General features: G+C 54.9%; 13 protein-coding genes across 13 annotated transcripts; 6 read left to right on the plus strand and 7 right to left on the minus strand.

Annotated features, from left to right (window-relative positions):
- Window positions 1-62: 62 nt before the first annotated feature.
- Window positions 63-602, minus strand: Mala s 8 (allergen; the record flags this gene model as incomplete). Its single annotated transcript, XM_018885598.1, has 2 exons — window positions 63-503; window positions 570-602. The coding sequence occupies 2 exons, from the start codon at window positions 600-602 to the stop codon at window positions 63-65; spliced, it is 474 nt and encodes a 157-aa protein (XP_018739226.1).
- A 515-nt stretch (window positions 603-1117) lies between these two features.
- Window positions 1118-2170, plus strand: Mala s 1 (allergen; the record flags this gene model as incomplete). The annotated part of the gene is made up of 1 exon (XM_018885609.1): window positions 1118-2170. One exon carries the CDS (start codon window positions 1118-1120, stop codon window positions 2168-2170), a length of 1053 nt encoding a protein of 350 aa, XP_018739227.1.
- Window positions 2171-3047: 877 nt separating this feature from the next.
- Window positions 3048-3818, minus strand: MSY001_0608 (uncharacterized protein; the record flags this gene model as incomplete). The annotated part of the gene is made up of 2 exons (XM_018885620.1): window positions 3048-3347; window positions 3423-3818. The coding sequence occupies 2 exons, from the start codon at window positions 3816-3818 to the stop codon at window positions 3048-3050; spliced, it is 696 nt and encodes a 231-aa protein (XP_018739228.1).
- A 208-nt stretch (window positions 3819-4026) lies between these two features.
- MSY001_0609 (uncharacterized protein) lies at window positions 4027-5257 on the plus strand (the record flags this gene model as incomplete). Its single annotated transcript, XM_018885631.1, has 2 exons — window positions 4027-5105; window positions 5209-5257. 2 exons carry the CDS (start codon window positions 4027-4029, stop codon window positions 5255-5257), a joined length of 1128 nt encoding a protein of 375 aa, XP_018739229.1.
- A 3252-nt stretch (window positions 5258-8509) lies between these two features.
- Window positions 8510-9397, plus strand: MSY001_0610 (uncharacterized protein; the record flags this gene model as incomplete). Its single annotated transcript, XM_018885642.1, has 1 exon — window positions 8510-9397. One exon carries the CDS (start codon window positions 8510-8512, stop codon window positions 9395-9397), a length of 888 nt encoding a protein of 295 aa, XP_018739230.1.
- A 71-nt stretch (window positions 9398-9468) lies between these two features.
- Window positions 9469-11115, minus strand: MSY001_0611 (uncharacterized protein; the record flags this gene model as incomplete). Its single annotated transcript, XM_018885653.1, has 1 exon — window positions 9469-11115. One exon carries the CDS (start codon window positions 11113-11115, stop codon window positions 9469-9471), a length of 1647 nt encoding a protein of 548 aa, XP_018739231.1.
- A 476-nt stretch (window positions 11116-11591) lies between these two features.
- MSY001_0612 (uncharacterized protein) lies at window positions 11592-12478 on the plus strand (the record flags this gene model as incomplete). Its single annotated transcript, XM_018885665.1, has 2 exons — window positions 11592-12070; window positions 12103-12478. 2 exons carry the CDS (start codon window positions 11592-11594, stop codon window positions 12476-12478), a joined length of 855 nt encoding a protein of 284 aa, XP_018739232.1.
- Window positions 12479-12482: 4 nt separating this feature from the next.
- On the minus strand, window positions 12483-12922 carry MSY001_0613 (uncharacterized protein; the record flags this gene model as incomplete). The annotated part of the gene is made up of 2 exons (XM_018885676.1): window positions 12483-12641; window positions 12668-12922. 2 exons carry the CDS (start codon window positions 12920-12922, stop codon window positions 12483-12485), a joined length of 414 nt encoding a protein of 137 aa, XP_018739233.1.
- Window positions 12923-13507: 585 nt separating this feature from the next.
- On the minus strand, window positions 13508-14251 carry MSY001_0614 (uncharacterized protein; the record flags this gene model as incomplete). Its single annotated transcript, XM_018885686.1, has 2 exons — window positions 13508-13518; window positions 13603-14251. The coding sequence occupies 2 exons, from the start codon at window positions 14249-14251 to the stop codon at window positions 13508-13510; spliced, it is 660 nt and encodes a 219-aa protein (XP_018739234.1).
- A 1498-nt stretch (window positions 14252-15749) lies between these two features.
- Window positions 15750-16673, minus strand: MSY001_0615 (uncharacterized protein; the record flags this gene model as incomplete). Its single annotated transcript, XM_018885687.1, has 1 exon — window positions 15750-16673. One exon carries the CDS (start codon window positions 16671-16673, stop codon window positions 15750-15752), a length of 924 nt encoding a protein of 307 aa, XP_018739235.1.
- A 334-nt stretch (window positions 16674-17007) lies between these two features.
- Window positions 17008-18587, plus strand: MSY001_0616 (uncharacterized protein; the record flags this gene model as incomplete). The annotated part of the gene is made up of 2 exons (XM_018885688.1): window positions 17008-17044; window positions 17083-18587. 2 exons carry the CDS (start codon window positions 17008-17010, stop codon window positions 18585-18587), a joined length of 1542 nt encoding a protein of 513 aa, XP_018739236.1.
- A 202-nt stretch (window positions 18588-18789) lies between these two features.
- On the plus strand, window positions 18790-21891 carry MSY001_0617 (uncharacterized protein; the record flags this gene model as incomplete). Its single annotated transcript, XM_018885689.1, has 1 exon — window positions 18790-21891. The coding sequence occupies one exon, from the start codon at window positions 18790-18792 to the stop codon at window positions 21889-21891; it is 3102 nt and encodes a 1033-aa protein (XP_018739237.1).
- Window positions 21892-22063: 172 nt separating this feature from the next.
- MSY001_0618 (uncharacterized protein) lies at window positions 22064-23482 on the minus strand (the record flags this gene model as incomplete). Its single annotated transcript, XM_018885690.1, has 1 exon — window positions 22064-23482. The coding sequence occupies one exon, from the start codon at window positions 23480-23482 to the stop codon at window positions 22064-22066; it is 1419 nt and encodes a 472-aa protein (XP_018739238.1).
- Between the last annotated feature and the right edge of the window lie 2 nt (window positions 23483-23484).

The following is a 23484-nucleotide window of genomic DNA, read 5'->3' on the forward strand; positions in this document are numbered from 1 at the left end:
ATTGCAGGAGGCACAACGAATTAGTGATATAAGTTGATGGGAAAATAGTCTGACGTTACACTTTAGCAGTATTGGCCAGGGATGACGGCCTCACAGCCGTCCTCATCGTGACCAACATCGCAGTACTTGTCGTTAACACAGCAGCGGATGCAGGCCTTGCCGTCTGAGGGCTCCACGAGTTCCACGTACGAGGAGTAGCCAAGGCAGACAGAACCCTCAGGGTTACCAACACCACCGTTGCCATTGGAGTCGTACTGACCACCATCATCGTGGGACAGAAGGGTACTCTGGACACGCGGGTTGATGCAGCCAGTAAGCTGAACATAGTTCTTGGTCTTCTTGAAGTGCACTTCCTTCCAGAAGCCAGGGTTAATCTGACCCTGCGACGAGTCATACGGCTTAGAACAGAAAGAGCGCATACGACCCGGCGACTCGCTGTCGCCAATGCTCTCGCGGTGACGAGGAAGGATTAGGCAGTAGTCCGAGGCGCTCGTAACCCACACCTGGTTGTCTGGCGAAGCACGGCGATCCATGCTAGAGGGGGCGGCCATCACGGCAGCAGCAACAACGCTCAGAACAGCAGCAAACTTGAGGGCAACCATATTGAAGTGGGGGATACCTTAATCGAAGACGAATGGCTCTATTATAAGGACGAAGGTGAGCTTGATATAAACCTTCCAATGTCGGCTTCGCAAGTATATTACCGAAATTGCCCCCATGGATTTCCGACGACGCGGTCTAGGCGGCTACTTTTCCGCGGGTTGTACTTTCTTGTTGGCCCGATCGTATGTTTTAGACCCAAAAATGAATCTAACACGTTACGATCAGACAGATAGGTCAAAGACGTAAATAAACAACAACATTTTTCTCCAATAAAATTCCCTGCTTGGGTAATGCCAAATACGATCCTCCATAATCACAAAAATATCCAGCAGCTGCAGCCCCGTGCATCTTCCAACGTGTGACTGGCCCGTAACGCTGGCGACCCCGCAAATCCGTGACTGGATCGCAGTCATGCACATGTGGCGCATCAGCTGACCCAACGCAATGGATAATAAACTCCAAAGAGACGGGCGTAACGCGCCTCCAGTCCCCGAGCCTTTTACGACGAACTAGCATGCGATACAGCACCGTCTTGGCAGCGCTGGCTCTGCTCGGCACTTCGGCAGTTAGTGTCTTGGCAGCTCTCCCTGATCAGATTGATGTCAAGGTCAAGAACTTGACGCCGGAGGACACAATCTATGACCGTACTCGCCAGGTGTTCTACCAATCGAATCTGTACAAAGGCCGCATTGAGGTCTACAACCCAAAGACCCAGTCACACTTTAATGTGGTCATTGACGGTGCCTCGTCCAATGGCGATGGTGAGCAGCAGATGTCGGGACTGTCTCTCCTGACCCACGACAACTCGAAGCGTTTGTTCGCTGTTATGAAGAATGCGAAGTCGTTCAACTTTGCCGACCAGTCGAGCCATGGTGCAAGCTCGTTCCACAGCTTCAACCTCCCTCTCTCGGAGAACAGCAAGCCTGTCTGGTCTGTAAACTTCGAGAAGGTCCAGGACGAGTTTGAAAAGAAGGCTGGCAAGCGCCCCTTCGGTGTGGTGCAGTCGGCTCAGGACCGTGATGGCAACTCTTACGTGGCCTTTGCACTGGGTATGCCGGCCATTGCCCGTGTGAGTGCTGATGGAAAGACGGTGAGCACCTTTGCCTGGGAATCGGGCAATGGAGGTCAGCGTCCCGGGTACTCAGGTATCACGTTCGACCCTCACTCGAACAAGCTGATCGCGTTTGGTGGCCCTCGCGCCCTGACTGCCTTCGATGTGAGCAAGCCTTATGCATGGCCGGAGCCTGTTAAGATTAACGGCGACTTTGGCACGCTTTCGGGTACCGAGAAGATTGTTACGGTCCCGGTAGGCAATGAGAGTGTGCTGGTGGGTGCTCGCGCCCCCTACGCCATTTCGTTCCGTTCGTGGGACAACTGGAAGTCGGCCAACATCAAGAAGACCAAGCGTTCGGAGCTGCAGAACAGTGGCTTTACTGCCGTCGCCGACTACTACCAAGGCTCCGAGCAAGGTCTCTACGCTGTGAGCGCCTTCTTCGACAACGGCGCGCATGGCGGCCGCAGCGACTACCCCTTGTACAAGCTTGACAACAGCATCCTGAACTTTTAAGTCAGAGAGCGATCAATTCTCTAGGCAATACGAAGGTGAACCATAGTCTGTCTGGGTAGTCGACTCACGTGTTGTTTATCCAAATACATGTTGATAACTTGCATATATTTAGGCGTGCTGCAGTAACCACTGCGATGTCGTCCCTAACCTTGGCTCTTGGGACTACGGCTGTGGCCTATGTGTATCCACTCTACGCGACATACAAGGCGTTGGTGGGCACAGCACATATGGCTATCCCAGCTGCTCAGAATGAAGGTCCAGTCGAAAAGCCCACTGAGCTAAGTGAGCTGGAGACGTGGACGATGTACTGGTGCGTCGTTTCCCTCTTCTGGGCCATAGATACTTGGCTCGGCTGGACATTCCGCTGGTGCGTGTGCGTTTCTCACAGACAGGGTGACGTTGTATTCGCATGCCAAGTTCCTGTTTGCTTGTTGGCTCGCACTGCCACAAACACGCGTATGTGCTGGACCTAACAGCAGGGCGCTTCAGTGCTGTATAAATTGTATGTGGAACCATTTATGAGCGAACACGAAGGAGATTTGGAGGACATACTCGAAGCAGGACGAGCAAAGGCCCTGTCAGTACTGAGCACTACCATCACTGTCATCACCAATATTGTGCGTTCCGAGTTCTTAGCCGGCCAAGACACACAGGTACCGGCAGAAGGAACAGAGTCCACCGAGGCGCACGGCACCGATGAACTGCATTCGAAAAGAAAAAGTGCCGCAGGGAGCCTTAGCAAGCCGCTGCCCTCCCAGCTACAAGACATGGCTCGGTCTGCCAGCTCCACGGCCAAGCAATGGATCTCCGATGCGGCGCAAAATGTGCCTCCCGAGCCGCCTCGTCGCAAACTGCCCAGCTTCCGTCGAAAGGCCAATTAGCAATATATTGATTGACGCATGGATTGCATCTTTTCCGTGGTGTGAACAAGAATAACAAGCTGTCCTGGTGTCTGGACAGAGCCCGTACGGTATTTGCGCATGTGTGCTGTGACGTGCACTGCCATTAATAGCGCCTCCTGCGAAGCAAGTTGTGAGTCACTCTGCTGCTGCAGCAGATAGGCCCCGATCAAGGTACCTGAGCGCCCAAGACCGGCAGAGCAGTGAACCCAAACGGGACCCTGCGACTCGCTGCGAGGCTGGGAGGCAAGGACCCCTTCCACAAGGCCCATGAGTACCTGGGGATTAAGGATACCATGGTCAGGCCATCCCTCAAAATGCAACTGTGTCAGTTCATGCAGGCGCTCGTCCACCAATGACTCAATGCGCAAGCGCCGTACCCGCAGGCTAGGCACGTTGTGGGCAAGAGGGGTTGACTCGGCATCAAAGACGTCGCGACCTTCTTTTTCTGATAGCAACGAAACCTTCCACAGGTTAGAAACGACGAATGGCTCAGACGTGCTCAGAGGCCAATACTGATCGCTCTTCGAGATTCCATGCTCGACAAGAGGCGTAAGATTCACCAGTACACCCGAGTTCTGCGCCACTAAGTGCTCGAAAAAGGTAGCAAAAGTGCTAGGTATAGGTGCTTGCGACGCAATGCATCCAGTTCCACCATCTGAACTGGGCAAGGGAGGTATCAAGGACGCGTTGATGTAGGGCCCTGGAAGCAGAGCATAGTCGTCTTGAGTCAGTTGGCAAACGTACATGGATACACATTGACATATCGATTGCTAGCCGGGTACTTATCAAACTGTGTTGTGGAAAAATTGGGATCCCCCACTCGCTCGGCATCAATCGCATTTAAGCGTGCTAGAGCCTGTTGCGCCTCCTGGCACAGCTTCGCGTCGGCGCTTGACATCGCAGAACAAAGGTGGAGGCCGACGCGCTCGGACGACGCATCCGCTCTCCAAAACCATGGTGTGGCCGGCACGTGTAGCCAGCGCATCCCACAACAGCGTACCGGAGAGTGAGGTTGCCATCACTGAGATGGAGCTCTTGGAGCAGAACCAGAGGCGTCTGGCCAGCCTGACGGGCCGAATGACAACGATCCTAAACGGGTTTGATCGGCGACTTGTGAAGTTGGAAAGCAGCATCCTGCCAATCCACAAGAGCACCCAGACACTCTCGCGCATTGACCACAACGTGGAAGCTGTTCAAAAAAACCTTGAAGTGAGTTTGCGCCATTATGGTGTGGTTGTGGACGACGAACCTGCAATACTGCGCGGTCCTGATCCCCGGAACCCATGGCCGTACCTGGAGCTCATCCAGCGTTTGTCCAAAGACGCCGCAACAAAAAAGGTAACGCAGGGAACGCAGGAGCGCGTAAAGAGCAAGATGGACATGCTCATTGAGCAGGGTACGCGCAAAATCACAGAGCTTGTGCGCGAGTATACGGCAGCGGAATCCAGGCCTACTGACCCGATGGCATTTGTGGGAACTGGCACCACTGCGCCAATGCCCTCCAAAGAGTGCCTAACATCCGTCAAGGCGCTACTCCAGTTCTTATCCACGCTGCCCGATGCCGCCATGGGATCCGCGAGTGGCCTCAGCGTGGCACTGCAGGCCTTCTCGGCTGTGCGCTCCGTGTACCTCACCTCCACCTTGCAAGGCTTGCAAGAGCATGTGCTGCAAGTAGCAGCACAAATGCAAAACACATCTGTGCGCGCATGTCGCGAAGCCTACGTCGAGTACCAGCGGGGTGCTGCGGCCCTGCAGGAATGGCTGCTTGCCACGACCCGCATGATCCAACAAGAGCAACAAGCAATTGCCACGCTCTTTGACGGCATGAAGTGGGATCATTTACGCAGCAGCACCCTGACCAAAGTGTTGCAGCCGCTCATAACATCCATGAACCATGCGCTCCCCATAATACTGCCCAGGCTTCAGCATGGACTCAATGCACATCGCTTTCTTGTACTGGACTTTGTGGGAGCGTGCCAGGCCGTCCTTGGCGAAGATGTGCACATGTGGGCCGAATACCTTCAGCCCAGTGTGTGTGATGCAAGAGCGCTGGTGGATGCATATACTAGCTCACGACGGGATGCGCAGTTGTTTTTTCCCGAATTTTTGCGCGACATTAAGGTCATTCCCGTTCAGGGAGATCAAGACGTCCTTCACGTGGGCGTCAGCGACCTATCGCAGCTAGGCATGAAATTATTACGGGGCATGTTACCCTTCCAGGATGTGATTCTATGTGTGCTACGGGATATGGGGTCCAAAAACTGGATCGAGAATGGATGGAATACGCCCGATGCCTCCGCCACCACATATCCAGAGCACTTATGGTCCGAGTACTGCAGGGACCTTGTAGGAACCATTGCGTCCTCCCTCGAACGTATGTGAAGCAATCTAACTTCAGGATCTGTGGCCGCTGCCCCTGAGCCAACGATCGCCTCCATTTTCTTGCTAAAGTGCGTATCTATGACTCATACAGCAACTTGGTTTACTTGCAACAGGAACTGCGCGGACTGGCGTCGGCTATGCAGCCCATGGCTGTCCAACTGAGTGAACAGTGGCTGGCTCAGGCTGTGCGTTCTGCGCGTACCTCGTACCTGGAGACGTGGAACCCCGTGGTGCAATCCCTGGTGGACGGTGGCTCGACCCCTCGGCCTAGTGCCATGAGCAAGTTGGGCGCCCTAGGTGACCGTACGCCGCGCGTGGACCCACTGTCGTACGTTATGTATATTAACACGTGCAGACGCTTCTTTGAGCATATTCAAAATATGAGTCAGATCCATCGTGAGCATAGAGTCCACCGAGACATGGGGCTCGCCGACTCCCTCCGAGATGATGTTATTCGGTATGTACACTTGGTGTTAATTAAAGCTTGGTGGGGCCCTTGTATTCGGTAACAATGGCTAAGCAAAAGAACGACAAACGTAGGTGGAGTGCACTCTCTGACCTGAACAGACCGCCCTCCCCGCTTGTCGGTACAGGAATTGGAAGGTATAATTGCCCAGATATTTGCGTAGGTAGAGTAGGCAGGTCTGCCAACAATCGTTGTTGCCCTCCGCTAGCGTGGGGCGTGCACGGCCCTGGTGCCTGTTTATGTAAGCGGGCCTCGAACTTCTACGACGCGATTTGGGACTGCATGGGTGCTGTCGCCAGGCCCAGCAGCCACACGAACGTCTTCCCAACCCCACCACCCTCCCTCACAACACAAGCAGGTCTTGTGTTCCCCTTCCCCCTCTCCTCGTCAATCTACTCTCTTTTCTCCCCATTACGCGACTCTGTAATGTCTGTTTGGACGCTTTCCTCCGCCGGTCGGAGAGTCTCTTTGGGCTCTATCAGTTTCCTGACGCTATCCCTACTAATCGCCCGTGGCACTTGCTCGCCCATGATGGTTCACCGGTCTTATATGCACCATTTGCATGCACGAGCCCCTAACGGATCTACATCGTCGACAGAGTCCCAGCGATCCGCTTCGAAGAGCGACGATGGAGACTCTGTTTTCTCGCCGAAAAACAGCTTCTTCCCTGTCATGGTGGTGGTTGTGACAGCCACTGCGCTTATCCTGCTTGTCGCCTTGTGTCTCTATATTCGCTGGCTGATGAAAAAGCCGCGTTTCGCCAAGGACACGGAAACGCTATCAGCACGTACTATGGCTGAAAAATTCGATGTACCAAGCCAAGAACACCCCTCTCTAACTCTACCTCGGCCTGTTGCCTCCAGTGTCGCACGCGGGTCGTCTGCCCGGTTCAACCTCCTGTCGAACTCGCCAACGCCATTCCAAGTGGGCACTGACTTTATGGACGAATCCATCTATCCGGCATACAAATCGCACCCTGTGAGCAAGTCGCAGCGCAATAGTGTGTTTTCGGACTATGCGTCCACGTTTTCGTTGGACAGCAAGGGGTCGGCAGAAGCGGCGAGCCTCCGCCAGACAGACTTGTCGCAGCCTTGCGTGACGCATGGATCGCCCAACTGGATCATCCAGGCCTATGAAGACGATAATGACGCTGATGTATCCTATACGCAAATGGCACACCCCCGCTGATGCCAAGACGGCACTCTTTCCAACCCTCTTCTAGTCTCCGTAGTATTCACGTGATGACAAGAGACGGCCAGTCCGAGCGCCTGGCTTCCCTGCACGAACCATCTTAGCGGTAGCATGGATGCCGCTCTGCAAGATGCCATCAAGAAGGGAAAGACCCTAAAAAGTGTGTAGGCTAATCTGACTTACATGCAGAGGTGCAAACAAATGATCGATCTGCGCCGGCGGTAGCGGGAAATGCGGCTCCTGGTGCAGGTGTCAGTGCCCCATCTGTTGGGATGTCGGCGCCGCGCATACCTACAGCGCCCCCTATACCTAGTGGACCACCTTCAGGTATCGGTGATATATTTGCAGCGGGTCGTCCGAAACTCCGTTCCGTCTCTGGCAACACAAGCACAACCCCTTCAGGTACGTTGACCTTATCACTAACCTAGCTCCCCAAAGTCGGCCGCCGCCGCCACCCCCACCCAGTGTAACCTCGACCAAACCCGCATTCCGTGCTCCCCAGCCACCTAGACCGCCTCCTCCGCGCCCATCAGTGCCACGTCCGCCGGCTCCTGCACCAACACCAGGCGTGAAGGTCGCCAAGCCGCCGCCACCGGCGCCGCCGCCCAGTAAGCCCGCCTTTCTCAGCTCCAAACCTCGTCCTCCAGCGCCACCACGCACGCTTGTACCTTCTTCGACACCGTCTTCCCCAGCACCTTCGCCTCAGCCGGCGTCTGCGGCAAGTTCGGCAGCTCCACCGCCACCTCGTTCCCGTCCTCCGCCGCCGCCTGCTGCCCCTACACGCGCAGCGCCGCCGCGCCCCCCTTCATCCGCACCCCCTGCTCCTTCTGCTGCTCTAGCATCTACGGTGACCGCGCCTCGTCCGCCCCGAGCTCCAGCCCCACCACCTATGACAACAACCACACAGCCACCTCCTGCGATTGCGGGAGCTGGACTTGGCCTATCTGCAGAACCCGCAAGAGCTCCTCCAGTACAATCGGCACCAAGTTCTTCATTCGTTGCCTCTCTACCTGTGCGTAGTGAGCCTGCTCCTTCGGCCCCACCTCCTCGAGGTATGTTCTATGCTCCGCTTACCTATGCAGCGGTGTCTCCACCACCCAAGTCGGGCCACTGGACCTTCCCTACATCGTCGCAGCTACCACCTCCTCGGTCCTTCCCTCGTACGGTCCATCAATACCCGAGCGGCTCTCAGCATGGCTCGTCGGGCACCCATACGTAGCCAAGGCGGGGTGCGCTGCAACATAGCTGAGCGTGTGATATGTGTGTTTAGTCATATACCTACAGGGCCGGATTTTATGCAACGACATGAGGCCGAGAACCTTGGTCGCGGTTTTTCAGTTATCCAAGGCGGATTTACACGACTCGGAACGAGTCCCCGCCTCTACCACCCCGTTTGAAATGTCTGCAGAGAGTGACGCTCCTCGCGTCAGTGAGGGTGAAAGCACGCAGGTGCCCCCACAGAAGAGTGCCTTGGCACCTGAGCCAGAGGCCGCCTCGCAGGCTGCTTTGACTGCAGCGCTGAAAGAAAACGACATTGGCTCCTCGTCAGACCTGGTCAACGAAGGCCAGGAACTTCGGACGGTATTCCAGGACCCCGTCTCATTTAACGTAAAGCATCCTCTCTACAACAAATGGACGCTCTGGTTTGATAACCCCGGCCACAAGGGCTCCTCTAGCGCCAAGGAGCGTAGGGAAAGCTGGGGTGCAAATCTGCACCGTGTCGTGGACATTACGAGCGTAGAGGAGTTCTGGGGCCTGTACAACAATATTGTTCCCCCCTCAACCCTTCCGCAGAGTGCAAACTACTACCTTTTCAAGGATGGCATCCAGCCGGCATGGGAGGACCCTGCCAATGGCAACGGCGGAAAATGGAGTATTCAACTTCCTCGTGAAAAGCACCGCAGCCAGATTGACAAGCTATGGCTCTATACCATGCTTTCTGCGATTGGTGAGATGCTTGAGACGCCATCGCCCGAATCGAAGCTGCCAACCTCGCGAGAAGAGGAGCTTGTCACCGGTGTCATTCTGCAGGCGCGCTCTAACTATTATCGCATTTCTGTGTGGACCCGCCGTGCCGACGATTGGGATGTGCAGGTGCCGGAGGGCGAGCCGGTACCTGAGTCTGTGGCCGTAGGGCGCCGCCTGGTAGAACTTGGTCGGTTCTTCAAGACAGAGGTGCTCGGATACCCGCTGGATGCCAAGGTCGGTGGCGGTTTCTCGTCCGAGGTCGAATTCCAGAGTCACAAGGACAGCGAAAAGAAGCGCGGCAAGCGCGCCCTTGTGTAATGCGGGTAGTACACGCACTTGTTGGATACGTACACAGGATAGAGGCTTAGTCTCGAATTACTATAGTACAATTACTGTGGGACAGAGTTCGGGACTTGGGCGAGCCACGCGTCCTTCAGAATGTCGTCCGTCATAATGCGAATTTTTGGGTCGGGACACAGCATCTTCTTCAGCAACGGACGGCATTCTCGGGGAGACAGGTTGGGCAGTGGGCTAGGTGTCGTGGTAGCGAGATATGAATGAACAAAGTCCTGGAATGTTGGGTCCGACATTTTTGCGACACGCCACGGCAGTTCCTGGCACTGCATGCAGTAGAAGACAATCGCAGCTGCCCAAATGTCCACAAGACGCGCGTCATACTCCTTCTGTTCAAACTGTTCCGGGGCAATATACGGCTCAGACCCGCATAAGCCCTTGCTGTAGTGTGTCGATTTTTCCCAACACATGCGGAACACGTCGCTCACACCAAAGTCGGTGATCTTGATATGACCTTTGCCATCAAGCAACAAGTTCTCGGGCTTGATATCCCGATGGGCCACGCCCATAGAGTGCAAGTAGTGAATACCAAGGATAGTCTGCTTGAAGTACGAATCCATCTCAGTATGCTTCATGCCTCCTTTCTTGATGGCGGCATACAAGTCACCACCCGGACAATACTCCATCACCTCACACCAGTGTTGATTCTCGTCCTGTACGAGATCCACAGTTTCCACCACGTTGACATGGTGCAGAGTCGATGAAATGCAGAACTCCGACGTGAGCTTTTTAACATAGTCTTTTTCGGACTCATTCTTGCGGCGCTTGCGGAACTCTTTCACCGCATACACTTTGTCCTCGCTTTTGTCGCGCTTGTGCGCAATTCGGACCACCGCACTAGCACCTTTGCCAATTGCCACACGCTCGCATGTGCCATACTTTTTCATCAAACTAGCCACCTCGCCAGTGCTAGTCCCTCCGCCGATCATATTGCCCATACGCTTTTTCTCTTTCGTGCTTTTGCTAGATGCACTGCCATCGGAGCGATGAGAAGCTGACGATCCACGGCGCGCGATCATGGGGCTGTTCATGATCATATCGCGTAGGGCCGAACCAGTACTGTTGCTCTTGCTCTTGTCGGACACAATCGAATTGGAACGACCACGCCTTTCATGATCCTGAAGAGCCGATGCAGTCAAACGATTGTCTGCCGTGCTGTCCGTCGAAAGAGAGTTGTTCCGTTCACGCGTGGGCACAGACTGCGAGGCCAACGGCCAGGCACCCTGTGCGCCAGACCGCATATGTAGGTTCTCAAAGGACTCGGCTAGCTCGACCTCGTCGACCTCGCTGCCGGGACCATTTTCGCGTGGGTCCATGCGAGGCGAGAGAGGCGAGAGAGGGCCATGTTTAAACGGCGAAAATGTCGTATCATGGGGAAGAGAGGCACTCATTGGATCCGTGAGTGGCGGCGGTGCCTCCTTGTCAGCTGCGACTCCGCCCGGCAGCATTCGACGCAGGATGCGACGCCCGCTGCTCTCTTTGGCCTTTTCTGCCTCTAAGGCACTCATGTTTGGGTTGGTGTTATGACTCAAAAGAGGAGGGCGGGCGCTGATCAGGGACTCAGAGCGTGCTGGAGAGGGTGGTGGTATAGACGACGTGTCCTTGTTGGCACTAGCCACATTCAGCGTTTCCAGGGGAAAACGGGCGGGTGCGCTGCCGTCCTTGGCATTCGTACCTGCCATGTGTACAGAAAGCACTTAGCAGAGTCGACCTAATAATACAGATGCAGACACTGTAGCAACGCAATGCCAAGGAGCACAGAGTTTCGTGCTAGACTGACAATTTTGGGGTGGCGAGTCGCGGTCCGCCGCGTGCCGAATTTGCATTCGCGGCCTCCGTCCGCGCTTTGTCTCTCGTAGGTTCCGCCCTGGCCCGCCAACACGTGACATTATCCAGTCGCTATGTCACTAAGTGGAGAATCCATTGCACTCGGCCTTCCGCGTACCCCTCCACCATGAGTCATCGAGAGTATGTGCAATGATATCCTAACTAGCAGAAGGCTGCTGCATTCCAGTATTCGCACGCCACTAGGGCGTCAGCTACAGGCGCAAGGACGGAATCTCACCAAGTCAGCACTGATGTACCCAAGTATGTGACATACTTGCTGACATGAGTTTTTATTACGGACGAGCCGGACAGCAAGGTGCCACTGGGCGCCATGCCGAACCAGTACCGATGGGGCATCAACCGTCTGGAAGAGTTCCTGGGGCCTCTTGTCGAGCGTGGCTTGGCGTCGGTCATTCTTTTTGGTGTTCCCGTGCTCAAGGAGAAGGACGAGGTTGGAACACTGGCCGATGATGTCGATGGTCCCGTTATCCAAGCCATCAAAAAGATTCGCGAGCTTTTTCCTTCCCTGTATGTGGCTGCTGATGTATGCCTGTGTGAGTACACATCGCATGGGCACTGTGGTGTGCTTCTGGAAGATGGCAGCGTCGACAACCTAAAGTCAATTGAACGCTTGGCCGACGTCGCGGTTGCCTATGCGAAGGCCGGTGCACATTGTGTGGCCCCCAGTGATATGATGGATGGACGTATTGCTTCCATCCGTCAGGGCCTGTTTAACCATGGCTTGGCTAGTAGAACCACAGTCATGGCCTACAGTGCCAAGTTTGCCTCCAGTATGTATGGCCCTTTCCGGTATGTTGTCGCCTGAATGTATTGACAATCAGCGAAGCAGTTGCCTCGGCCCCTTCCTTTGGTGATCGTCGCTGTTATCAGCTTCCTGCAAATGCACGCGGCTTGGCACGTCGTGCCATTGTGCGCGATGTGCAAGAAGGTGCTGACATTATTATGGTGAAGCCTGCACTGCCTTACCTAGACATTCTCGCTGATGCGCGTGAGCTTGCTTCGGACTATCCGCTGGCTTGCTACCAAATCAGTGGTGAGTATGCCATGCTGCACGCTGCTGCGAATGCTGGGGTGGGCGATTTGCGCCGGCTAGTGGAAGAGACGATGGTGTCCTTTCTCCGCGCTGGAGCCTCTCTGATTCTCACGTACTTTACGCCAGAGTTACTGACGTGGCTCGACACACCGTTGTCCGCATAAGAGACTATGTGTCTACCTGCTCCTGCTCTAGATCTTTGGGTTCCACCGGCTCCTCGTCCTCGCCAAATTGTACGATATTATCAATGCAAGATAGAATCAGCTCAATGCTATCCTCGTTCGTGAGATCCAAGGGAAGGAAAGACACCATGCTGAAATCTTCAACCTGCGTGTCAGTAGGAAGATACATACCAAATGAACAATAGCTCGGTTCAATTCGAAAAACTTGGCATTCGTTACAGCATGAACTTCGTCGGCTAGCAACAGAGGGTCTGGATCCATGTATCGTTCCATATCTTTACGACGCGCATAGGATGCGGGTCCCTCCTTGTCGTGTTGATAGACCAAATCCATTTTCGTCATGATGTTGAGGTGGGGAATGTCCAAGTTGATCATGGCACTCATTGCACTGAGCACACCAGCAAAGTACTTTGCCTTGTCGTCCATGAAGTGCGAGTCCAGCAAATACGTAGCGCAAACCCGGAAATTGAATTGCTGTTGCATGAGCGACACAAACCGAGCAATCACGGGAAAGTGTGTGTACAATTCGATCTGGCCAGGGCAATCAATGACTAGATAGTCGTTGTCATAGTTGCCCAATTCGTTCTCGAGCCAGTCTAGATTGTTTAGCAAATAGCTATGGTAAGCAAAAGGATACGTACTCGAAGCAGTATATAAGGCCACCGTTTGGACCCAGGTCCATCTCCTCCATTACATCTTCCAAGGTAATCAACTCGCGGATATCAATGGAAGGCTCGTACTCAAAGTACTCGGCCGCGGGGTCCAAATTGAAAAGATGGATACTACGCCCCAGACTGTGCGCATGTGTGACCAGCGATGAGCAAAAGGTGGATTTTCCAGCTCCTGCAGGCCCTAAAATGAGCCTTCTTGCACATACCTGTCACCAGGACAGCATAGCGGCCCATGCCGTCGTAGTGTGGGAGCGTCTCCTCCACACTGTGTAGACGGATTATCGACCTACCAGAGACGCGGAGGCCAAGGGTTGGAGCTACTATACAGGGAAGAGCCTACTTAATATAACGCTGCCTGTGAGCCTGGCGTCCATACATACGCTCATGAATTTCTTATGGAATTCCGTTCCTGCAAAATAAGTGACCAATACGTACGGGTGAGATCGTTGACAAAGCCCCGCTGACTCAAGTTGTTTTCGGCATGGGCTGCCTGGTTCCGGAAAATTAGATCATCGTCCCAACGCTGCTGCACGGGGAGAGAGGCGGCCTGAGGCTTCACATCGCCGTGCAGCGCATGCTCCAAGTTCAGCAGCGGGTTGCCCCGCGCGATTTCCTCTTCGCGAGAGAGCTGCTCCTTAGCCGTCTCTGCTTGCTTGCGACGCTCTTGTTCTTCGTGGCGCTCCTGTTTAATTTTCTCAAGCTCACGCATGAGAGCATCTGTGTCTTCGTCGTCGTCGTCAACTTCATCCTCCTCATCACTGACAACATCGTCGTCATCGTCGAGGCCAGACGGGGCAATTGCCGGCGCGGGGTCCTCTGTAGATTCTTGAGTCAATCTCACGCGCTTTTCATCCTTTTCTGCCTCGAATTCTTGGCCAGGATGGCGCTCAGCGTAGGCGCGCTGTTCTCCTACAGCTAGCTCCGCCTTCATCTCGTCGAGTGAGCGCTTCTGTGTATCTCCAGGACGACGGAACTTGAGCTTGGTGTGAGCTGGTAGTGCATGCTTGGAGAAAGCTTGAGACATGTGCGACAAATCCGACTTTGCTTTGGCCGGTTCCCATGTGGGGCGATGCGCGGACGACATGTTGGCTAAGCTCGCCCCTCGTGGGAGACGTGGGTGAAGGAATTGGCCACGTGGGATGGTCACTGGGCATCCACACGCCCTTTCCTGCGCTACGGCTCATGTATGTACGAGGGTGAGCATGGAGGACCTAGACCTTGTCGCCCGCTACTTGTCGCAAGTAGAAGCGGCATGCAACTCTTGCAATGCATTCTCTCTACTACAGAGCGTGGCTCTGCCCCCAGAGGGCTATAAAGACCTGCAAGAGGCACTGGGCTGCCAGGTACGCTGCTACCCACCGCTGACACAGGCCATCGACCAAGCATGTGCAGGTCTGGACTTGTCCCCCAGTCATGCCGCACAGAGCAAACGACTTACATCCATGGTATTTGAGTTGCTGTCCTACATCCAGTCATACCCGCCGCCGCACTCAAATCCACCCCCGCCTGGCGCGTACGATGCGTGGGTTAAAGTTTATACCAGCGCCAATGCAGTCTTCTCACTACCTGATACAGTATGGATAACACCTGCGTTCAAGTTCATAACCAGGCAACTGGTCTCGCTAGCGATTCGAACTGACTGTGTGGCCCCCAGCCGATTATATACCAAAACTATTGACGCCGCAGGTCGCCTATCCAAGAGTGCAGGCCTAGCCGCCAACGACCGTACTGCGGCCCCTGCACAGCAGACTAAGCGCATTGCTGTTTTATCCCTAGCCAACGCGAGTTTCCGTGCCTACTTTTGCCTGAACAATACACGCTTGTGTGAGACTGTTTTGGGGTCGGTAAACAACGCCTTGCTCATGAATCGCCGTTTTGCAGAGGAAAGTGATAGTGGTGAAAATCCATACACCATGGCAGAGCGCGTGACTTACCACTACTACCTGGGCAAAATTCGGCTTTTCCAACACCGCGTACAGTTAGCGGCCTATCATCTCCGGTGGGCCTTCGACCATTGCACGACGGCACACTTTCACAACAAGCGCACCATTCTTATTCCCCTGGTAGCAGTCTATGCGATTCTGGGGCGATATGCCTCCTCTACACTCCTGAATCGATTTGATCTTCAGTTCGTGTATGGGAACATGCTGCAATACCTAAAGACGGGTAATGCGTATGGAGTTATGCAGGAACTCGAAAAGCATCGCGATTGGCTCCGTCCCCGAGGAATCTACATGCTTCTGTGTGAAAAGCTCGTGCTAAGTCTATGGCGTAACCTGTTCCAGCGCTGCATTCGTTACCAGGCTCAGAATGACATGTCGATATCCAACAGGCCTCCTACGCTGCATATCACGAATCTTGTGCGACCTGCCCAGTTGGCATGGAACGATACCACGTTGGCAGAAGACGACGTAGAGTGCATGGTGGCAAATCTGGTGGAGCAAGTAAGTACGAGACGACCTCTCACGCGACAGGGATTGATGAAGGCGTATATATTGCACTCGAAGGGCGTCGTGGTGCTGCAGCGCGGACCGCACAAAGGCTTTCCACCCATCGCAAGTGTATACCTAAGCTAGTCCCTCCTATACAGTTTCTTCCTTGTCGGAAGTCACGGATTTTGTCGCTTCCTCGTCAGCGTCGGGCACGTCCGGCTCCTCGGCACTTGCGTTGAATTTCCGAGCGGGCAACCCCCGCTTTAGCGCATCGGTCCAGTTGTGCGTCTCGGACCAGCCTACCAAAATCGAAAATACTTGGTTCACTGTCAGGACTTTGCGGGCCTGCATGTGCTGCCCGTCCAGAAATGACGGGTCAATGGGTAGTCTAGCCATTCTGAGGCCGAGTGCCTCGGCTTTTTTGGCACACAGGTGCTTGTATCGGTTTCGATCCACGATGCCACCAATTACATAGGTCTTGCCTGGCTCCAAACACTCAATGGTATCGTCCGTATCAGCGGTAAGGTAGATGACATCTTCCTTTGCACACGGCTCCAGGTTTGAGGTTGCGGATGTATCCCACAGCGATTCGAGCCCGCCATATTCCAAAAGGCAGACGTTCTTCCAACGGCGCCACATACCTCGGCTTTTCCCTTCCATGTGCTGACCCACGCGGTCCTGGAAGAGGGACGTCTCACTGGTGCTGGCTTCTGGGTACGAAAAGGCACCGCTGGGCGGTGGTTCAAACCCGAGGGCTTGACCTGAGAGACTGCCAGCCCCTGCGAAAATTACTTGACGGAAAGGATGAGAGCTGCTTCGATTGACGCCATACAGGTAGCCAAGTTGTGCGGCCAGCGAGGTGGCCTCGTCTGGAGTCATCAAGTCGTCGAAGCCCAAGTCCACTACGACACGTGCATCAAACGGCTCAGGCTTCTTCTTGGGTGACCGTACGAGGGCTACCGCAGATGGGTCATTCTTATCCTTCTCTTTTGATTGTTTTCGACGCTCTTTCCGGCGTGCACGTTCCCGTGCCCTGCGCTCATGTTTCGTAGCTTCTCTCTTTTGCTCACGCATCACGCGCCGCGTTAATTTCTTCGCAGCCGATTTGGTCATCGTGACTGTCTCTCCCGTGATAGGGTGTACTATAGTGACAGGAGGAGCTGTACCTGTGCCAGACAAAGGCTGTTCTGGCTCGAGGGCCGAGGCCGTGCACGGCTCCGCCTCGCTCATGGTGACCCAATGTGCGAAGCCCAACGAAAAATGGACAGTGCAGTGTGGAGAAGTCTTACGTCAGCGATACACCTGGGAGCGCGTACCGCCACGCTCGCTGTCCACTACAGGCGGAATCCGACCCCAATCTTGTGGTCGTGTTCTAGACAGTATGGACACACCATATGGAAATGAGTCCATGACTACACAATCTTATGATACATTTCAATATCCTAGTATGTGGCAAGATCTCTTACTTTAGATGCACGTGTAGAATCTGCCGCTCCAGTGGCGGCCGCTGAGGAACCAGCGATGCCTACAGGAGATGCCAATGCGTTACCGGTGCCTTCCTCGCTGGAAAATGAAAAGGATTATGTATTTTTCCAAAGGGATACGAGTCATATCAGCAAGACGACGCTCGATGCGGCCCGCAGCGCCAAATTGCGCTTGGAACATTCATATCGAATGGCTGTGAGCCAGGCAGTGGAGCGCAACCAGCGACGCATTGACCTGGAAAAGAAGTTAGTGAATCCGCCAGATGGCGTCCCTGTGTCAGTGGAACGGAAAGCAAGGCAGTTGGCACAGCTCGGTCGACGTGAGACCAGTTTCTTGAGGCTGCGTCGCACACGACTGGGCCTGAGCGACTTCCGTACAGTCAAGGTGATTGGCAAGGGCTCCTTCGGCGAGGTACGCGTTGTACAAAAGGTCGATACTGGCAAAATCTATGCTATGAAGACGCTGCGAAAAGCAGAGATGTTCAAGAAGGACCAGCTCGCGCATGTCCGTGCTGAGCGCGACGTACTTGCAGAATCCAATTCTCTCTGGGTCGTGCAACTGTACTATTCATTTCAAGATGCAGCCTACCTGTACCTGCTGATGGAATTTTTACCAGGAGGTGACCTCATGACGATGCTGATCAAGTACGACACGTTTTCCGAGGATGTGACGCGCTTTTATATTGCCGAGTGTGTGTTGGCATTAGAAGGTATCCACCAGTTAGGCTTTATCCACCGCGATATCAAGCCCGATAACATATTGATTGACAGTAAAGGGCACATTAAGCTGTCAGACTTTGGTCTCTCAACGGGATTTCATAAGCAGCACGACAGTGCCTACTACCAGAAGCTCCTAGAGGACCCACGGCAGCAGGCGCACAATAACCAGAACAATCGAAACTCAGTCGCAGTGAACAGTATTACCCTCACGCTGAGTAACAAGGACCAAATCGCGACGTGGAAGGCCAACCGTCGCAAGTTGGCCTATTCGACGGTGGGAACGCCCGACTACATTGCCCCCGAAATATTCTTGCAGCAGGGTTACGGGCAAGAATGCGACTGGTGGAGCCTGGGGGCGATTATGTTTGAGTGCTTGTGTGGGTACCCGCCGTTCTGCTCGGACAATCCCCACGATACCTACCGCAAGATTTTGGCGTGGCGCGAGACGCTCCGCTTCCCCGACGACATCCACCTCAGCCCCGAGGCAGAGGATATGATCCATCGACTTGTGACTGCACCGGAAGAGCGCCTAGGGCGCAATGGAGCACAAGAGATTAAGGATCATCCCTTTTTCGCGGGTGTGGACTGGACCACGATTCGCCGAATCGACGCACCTTTTGTGCCCCATCTGACGAGCGTGACCGACACGAGCTATTTCCCCACGGAAGAATACCAAGATGTGCCCGACGTGCCTCCCGGTGCCGAAACCGACGTGGGTGCCAAAGACCTGGCCTTCTTAGGCTACACCTATCGCCGCTATGAAGCCAACGAGAACGCACTCTAATCCCCACCCGATTCCTGTAAAAGACATAGTGCACTAGACGGACGGGGGAGCCAATTATCAGCGCGCCTGCTCTATCGCTGTCGCACGTGATTGGCGGGGGTTGCAGGAAACTGTCCTTACGACAACGTCCTGGGGCCACCGTGCAGCAGTTGCAGTATATAGTAATTCGCGGTTCCTATCACGAACTCTCCGTCCTCCCTTCATGTTTGCGCTGTCCCGACAGGCTGCGCTTCGCACCAGCCGCTTAGGGCGCTGCGTGCGGATCCAACGCACGGGTAACGTGCTCTCTCAGCCTGTGGCTTTTGTTTACAGTCGCCAGCTTGCGACCGCGTCCCAGGACCCGTTCCATATGGAGACACCGCGGGACTCGGACACTGTCTTTGCTGCCCAGGACACGTTTCTGCGGCGTCACATTGGTCCGCGCCCCGAGCAGATCCAACACATCCTCAAGACGCTGGGCTACTCGAGCATCGAAGAATTTGTCGCGAAGACGGTGCCCGAAGAAGTGCTACTCCCGGAAGGTGCTGTGGATGAGAACTCCATGCCCGCCCTCGCTGAGAGTGAGCTGGCGAGGCGCAGCGAAGAGCTGGCGCGCATGAACAAGGTGTACCGCTCCTACATTGGACTGGGCTATCAAAACACAAGTGTCCCTCCTGTGATTATGCGCAATATCTTGGAGAACCCGGGGTGGTACACAAGCTACACGCCGTATCAGCCAGAGATTTCGCAGGGCCGCCTCGAGTCGCTACTGAACTACCAGACCATGGTCAAGTCACTCACAGGCCTCGACATTTCGAATGCCTCGCTTCTCGACGAGGGCACAGCGGCGGCTGAGGCCATGATCCTTGCTCTGGGTACTGTCAAGGACAAGAAGCGCAAGGTGTTCCTGGTCGACGACAAGGTTCTGCCTCAGACCCTCGCTGTGCTCCGCGGACGTGCAAAGGGATTCGGGGTCGAGATTGTGCAGCAGCCGCTCCAAGAGAACGGCCAGGTGCGAGAGCTGCCGGCGGACCTGAAGGAGCGAGTCATGGGTGTATTGGTGCAGTACCCTGACGTGAATGGTGTGCTGGTTGACTGGGCACCCTTGGCGAAGCAGGTCAAGGAGGTCGGTGGTCTCGTGGTCGCCGCCACAGACCTGCTCGCTCTCACCATGGTGAGGCCGCCGGCGGAGTGGGGGGCAGATATTGCTGTCGGTAATGCAGCGCGCTTCGGTGTGCCACCCGGCTACGGTGGTCCCCATGCCGGCTTCTTTGCTGCGACCGATGCACTGAAGCGCCGAATGCCTGGCCGTCTGATCGGTGTGAGTCGCGATGCAGACGGTCGTATGGCATATCGTTTGTCTCTGCAAACGCGCGAGCAGCACATTCGCCGTGAGAAGGCCACCTCGAATATCTGCACGGCCCAGGCTTTGCTGGCTAACATGAACGCCATGTACGCTGTGTATCATGGACCGAAGGGGTTGCGCCGCATTGCTGCCAAGGTGCACGCGCTCACGCGTATTCTAAAGCGCGAGCTGGAGTATTTGGGCGTGAGCGTGCTGAACACTGATGGCGCTTTCTTCGATACGCTCACTGTTAAGGCTCCCGCGGACAGGGTGATCGAGGCGGCGCATGCAAAGGAGATCAACCTACGTCGTGTGTCGGACGAACAGGTCGGTGTGACGCTCGATGAGACGGTGGCAGTAGAGGACCTGGCCGACATTGTGAGCTCGTTTGCCGAGGCACTGTCGAAACCGAACGTGTCGGCAGAGCAATTGCGCAAGAGCGCTTTGGAGCTTAATCTATCTGCCCAGTCGCTCGACTCGCTCCAGGTGAGCGCCTTCCACCGCACGAGCTCGTACTTGACGCAGTCCGTGTTCAATACGCACCATTCTGAGACGGCCTTGTTGCGCTATATCCATGGCCTTCAAGGCAAGGACCTGTCGCTCGTGCATGCAATGATCCCCTTGGGATCGTGCACGATGAAGCTGAACAGTGTCTCGAGTATGAAGATGCTGTCATTCCCCGAGTTCCATGCGCTGCATCCGTTTGCTCCCGTGGAACAAGCCGAGGGCTACCAGGTCTTGATCCGCGAGCTGGAGGCCGATCTGGCCAGGCTGACGGGCTTTGCGGCTGTGTCGCTGCAGCCCAACTCAGGTGCACAGGGTGAGTTTGCCGGTCTCTCGGTCATCCGCGCGTACCAGAAGGCGCAGGGCGAACATTACCGCAACGTATGCTTGATTCCCACTAGTGCCCATGGCACAAACCCGGCATCGGCGGTAATGGCAGGCATGAAGGTGGTGTCTGTGCAGACGCTGCCGGATGGCACGATTGACCTCGCGGACCTGCGTGCCAAGGCGGAGAAGCACAAGGACGTGCTGGCTGCGACGATGATCACGGAGCCAGGTACCACTGGTATCTATTTTGCCAAGATCAAGGAGGCCATTGACATTGTGCACGAGTTTGGCGGGCAGGTCTATCTAGACGGCGCCAATCTGCAGGCTCAGGTTGGTGTGACAAATCCCGTCGTGATGGGCGCCGATGTGACGCACTTGAATTTGCACAAGACGTTTAGCATTCCTCACGGTGGTGGTGGCCCCGGTGTGGGTCCGATCGGAGTCAAGGCGCATCTTGCCAAGTACCTCCCTGGCCACCCGCTTGTGCAGACTGGTGGTGAGAATGCGATTGAGCCCGTGTCGGCAGCGCCATGGGGCTCGGCGTCGATTTTGACGATTGCGTGGGCATACATCAAGATGCTTGGTTGGTCGGGTATCCGCACGTCCACGATTACCTCTTTGCTGAATGCCAACTATGTTAAGGCACGCATTCAGCACAAGTACAAGGTCAAATACGTCGGAAAGCATGGCAATGTGGCGCACGAACTCCTTGTGGATATGGCTGAGTTCCAGCCACTTGGAATCCAGGTCATGGACATCGCGAAGCGCCTGATTGACTATGGCTTCCACCCTCCGACCTGCTCGTGGCCTATTTCAACTGGCATCCTCATTGAGATCACCGAGAGCGAGCCATTTGAAGAGATTGAGCGCCTGTGCGAGGCTTTGCTGGGCATTGCCGACGAGATGCAGGAGATCAAGGATGGAAATCTCCCCAAGGACAACAACATGTTGAAGCGCGCGCCCCACACTGTCGAGGCCCTTACCGCTGAGACATGGGACCGCCCCTACACCCGTGAGCGTGCAGCATACCCCGTGCCCTCGCTGCGCCAGAACAAGTTCTGGCCCCCTGTCGCGCGTGTGGACGATGCTTACGGTGACCGCAACCTTGTGTGCGAGTGTGGCTCGGTCGAGGATTACTCGTCCAACTAGGCATGCACTGCACAATGCCGACCTTCGCATGGATCCACCCCTGTACTTTTGTCCGAGTTCAACCCGACGGACGATCATCATGTGATATAGGGCCTATGTAACATCTTCAACGATAGGAGCCAAAAAGGCAAATTGCAAGCCCTCTCACTCCCAGCAGCATGAAACAGTGTCCTTAGACATGCGAGTAGATGCCTGCATCCTTACGAGCCTTGGTCATCGCAGCAATCACGGCGGAACCTGCACCAGAGCCATCTTCAGCCTGGCGAGTCTGAATCGACTTGCCCTCCGGCCCCAGAATCTCGATCAGTGCATCATGCAGGCGGTCCGCAAAGTTTGGATACTTTGAGTACAGACTGCCGTCGATACCCACAGTGCAGCCGCCGTCAGCCAGTAAGTCCTTCTTCTTGACAATCGCTGCAATGCCACAGGCGCTTAGGCGCGCCGAGCGCGTACCGATCAACTGGGCAAGACGGCGGAAGAATTGGCGCTCCTCTAGCTCCGTCTCGATAGAGAAGAAGTACTTAAATAGACCCATGACTGTCAAAAGTTCCTCTGTAGGGTCCGTCTCAATGAGCGACAAGAAAGTTGTGTCGAACGAATAGGGCTTCTCTAGCTTGTACGTCTCTTGACCCAGGAACAGACCGTTTTGATACACGAGGTCGCACACGATCAAACGGAAGATTTCGCCAAGGTACAGTCCCGCGATCATCTTCTCAAAGGCTTGCTCGTGAGGCTTGTTCGACGATAGATCAATATGCTCGTCGTAGCGGTTACGCACGCGTGCCAGGTGCTTGTGATCAAAAGAGTCAAAGGCACCGTATTCACAGTTGATTGCCATCATCTCATCACTCGGGAGGTTGAGCGATGCGATCTTCGGCACCTCGCCGATATGCTCCATGTATGCAGCATTACAGCCGGTGCCCAGAATCACAGCAATCTTGGTGGACGGATCCACATAGTTCGATGCAATCAGCGTACCGGTCGTGTCGTTGATAATAGAGCTAAGCTCGACCGGCACGTCGAGTTTCTTCAAACTTTGGCGCAGCATATCGGCACAGTCGTGGCCCTCTGTGTGAGGATTGCTAAAGCCCTTCGTCCAGCGGATCAGCTCACCATGGTCAATCGCGCGCTGAACAGTCGGGTAGCTGAATGTGAAACCGAGAGAAAGCGGATTCGACACCTTTTCGCAGGAGCCAAAGTGTTTCGTGATAAAGTCTTTGACGCACTTCGCGCAGAAATCGAACAACTTCGAGCCATCTTCATGCTTCTGCTCATCAGTAATGCGGAATTTGACCTGCGTCAGATCGAACTTGCGGTTGCCTTTCAGCTCAACGAGACATACGCGGATGTTCGTGCCGCCCATGTCCAGAGATAAGAAATGGCCCTCTTCCTTTCCTTCGGGCCAGCCGAAAACGAAGGTCGGGAGCATAGGAACTACCTGATCCTCCTTCTCAAGACCTTGCCTCAAGACGCCAACAAAATTATCCGTGATTTCGCGCAAATAATCGCCGGAGACAGTGAAAACATCTTCAAAATGTTTCAGCTGTTGCTCCAGCACGTCGTTCTTGGTTGCAGGCGTGTCGAAGCACATGC

Source organism: Malassezia sympodialis, genomic scaffold, assembly GCF_000349305.1.
Source record: "Malassezia sympodialis ATCC 42132 genomic scaffold, msy_sf_3, whole genome shotgun sequence".
Taxonomy (NCBI): Eukaryota; Fungi; Basidiomycota; class Malasseziomycetes; order Malasseziales; family Malasseziaceae; genus Malassezia; species Malassezia sympodialis.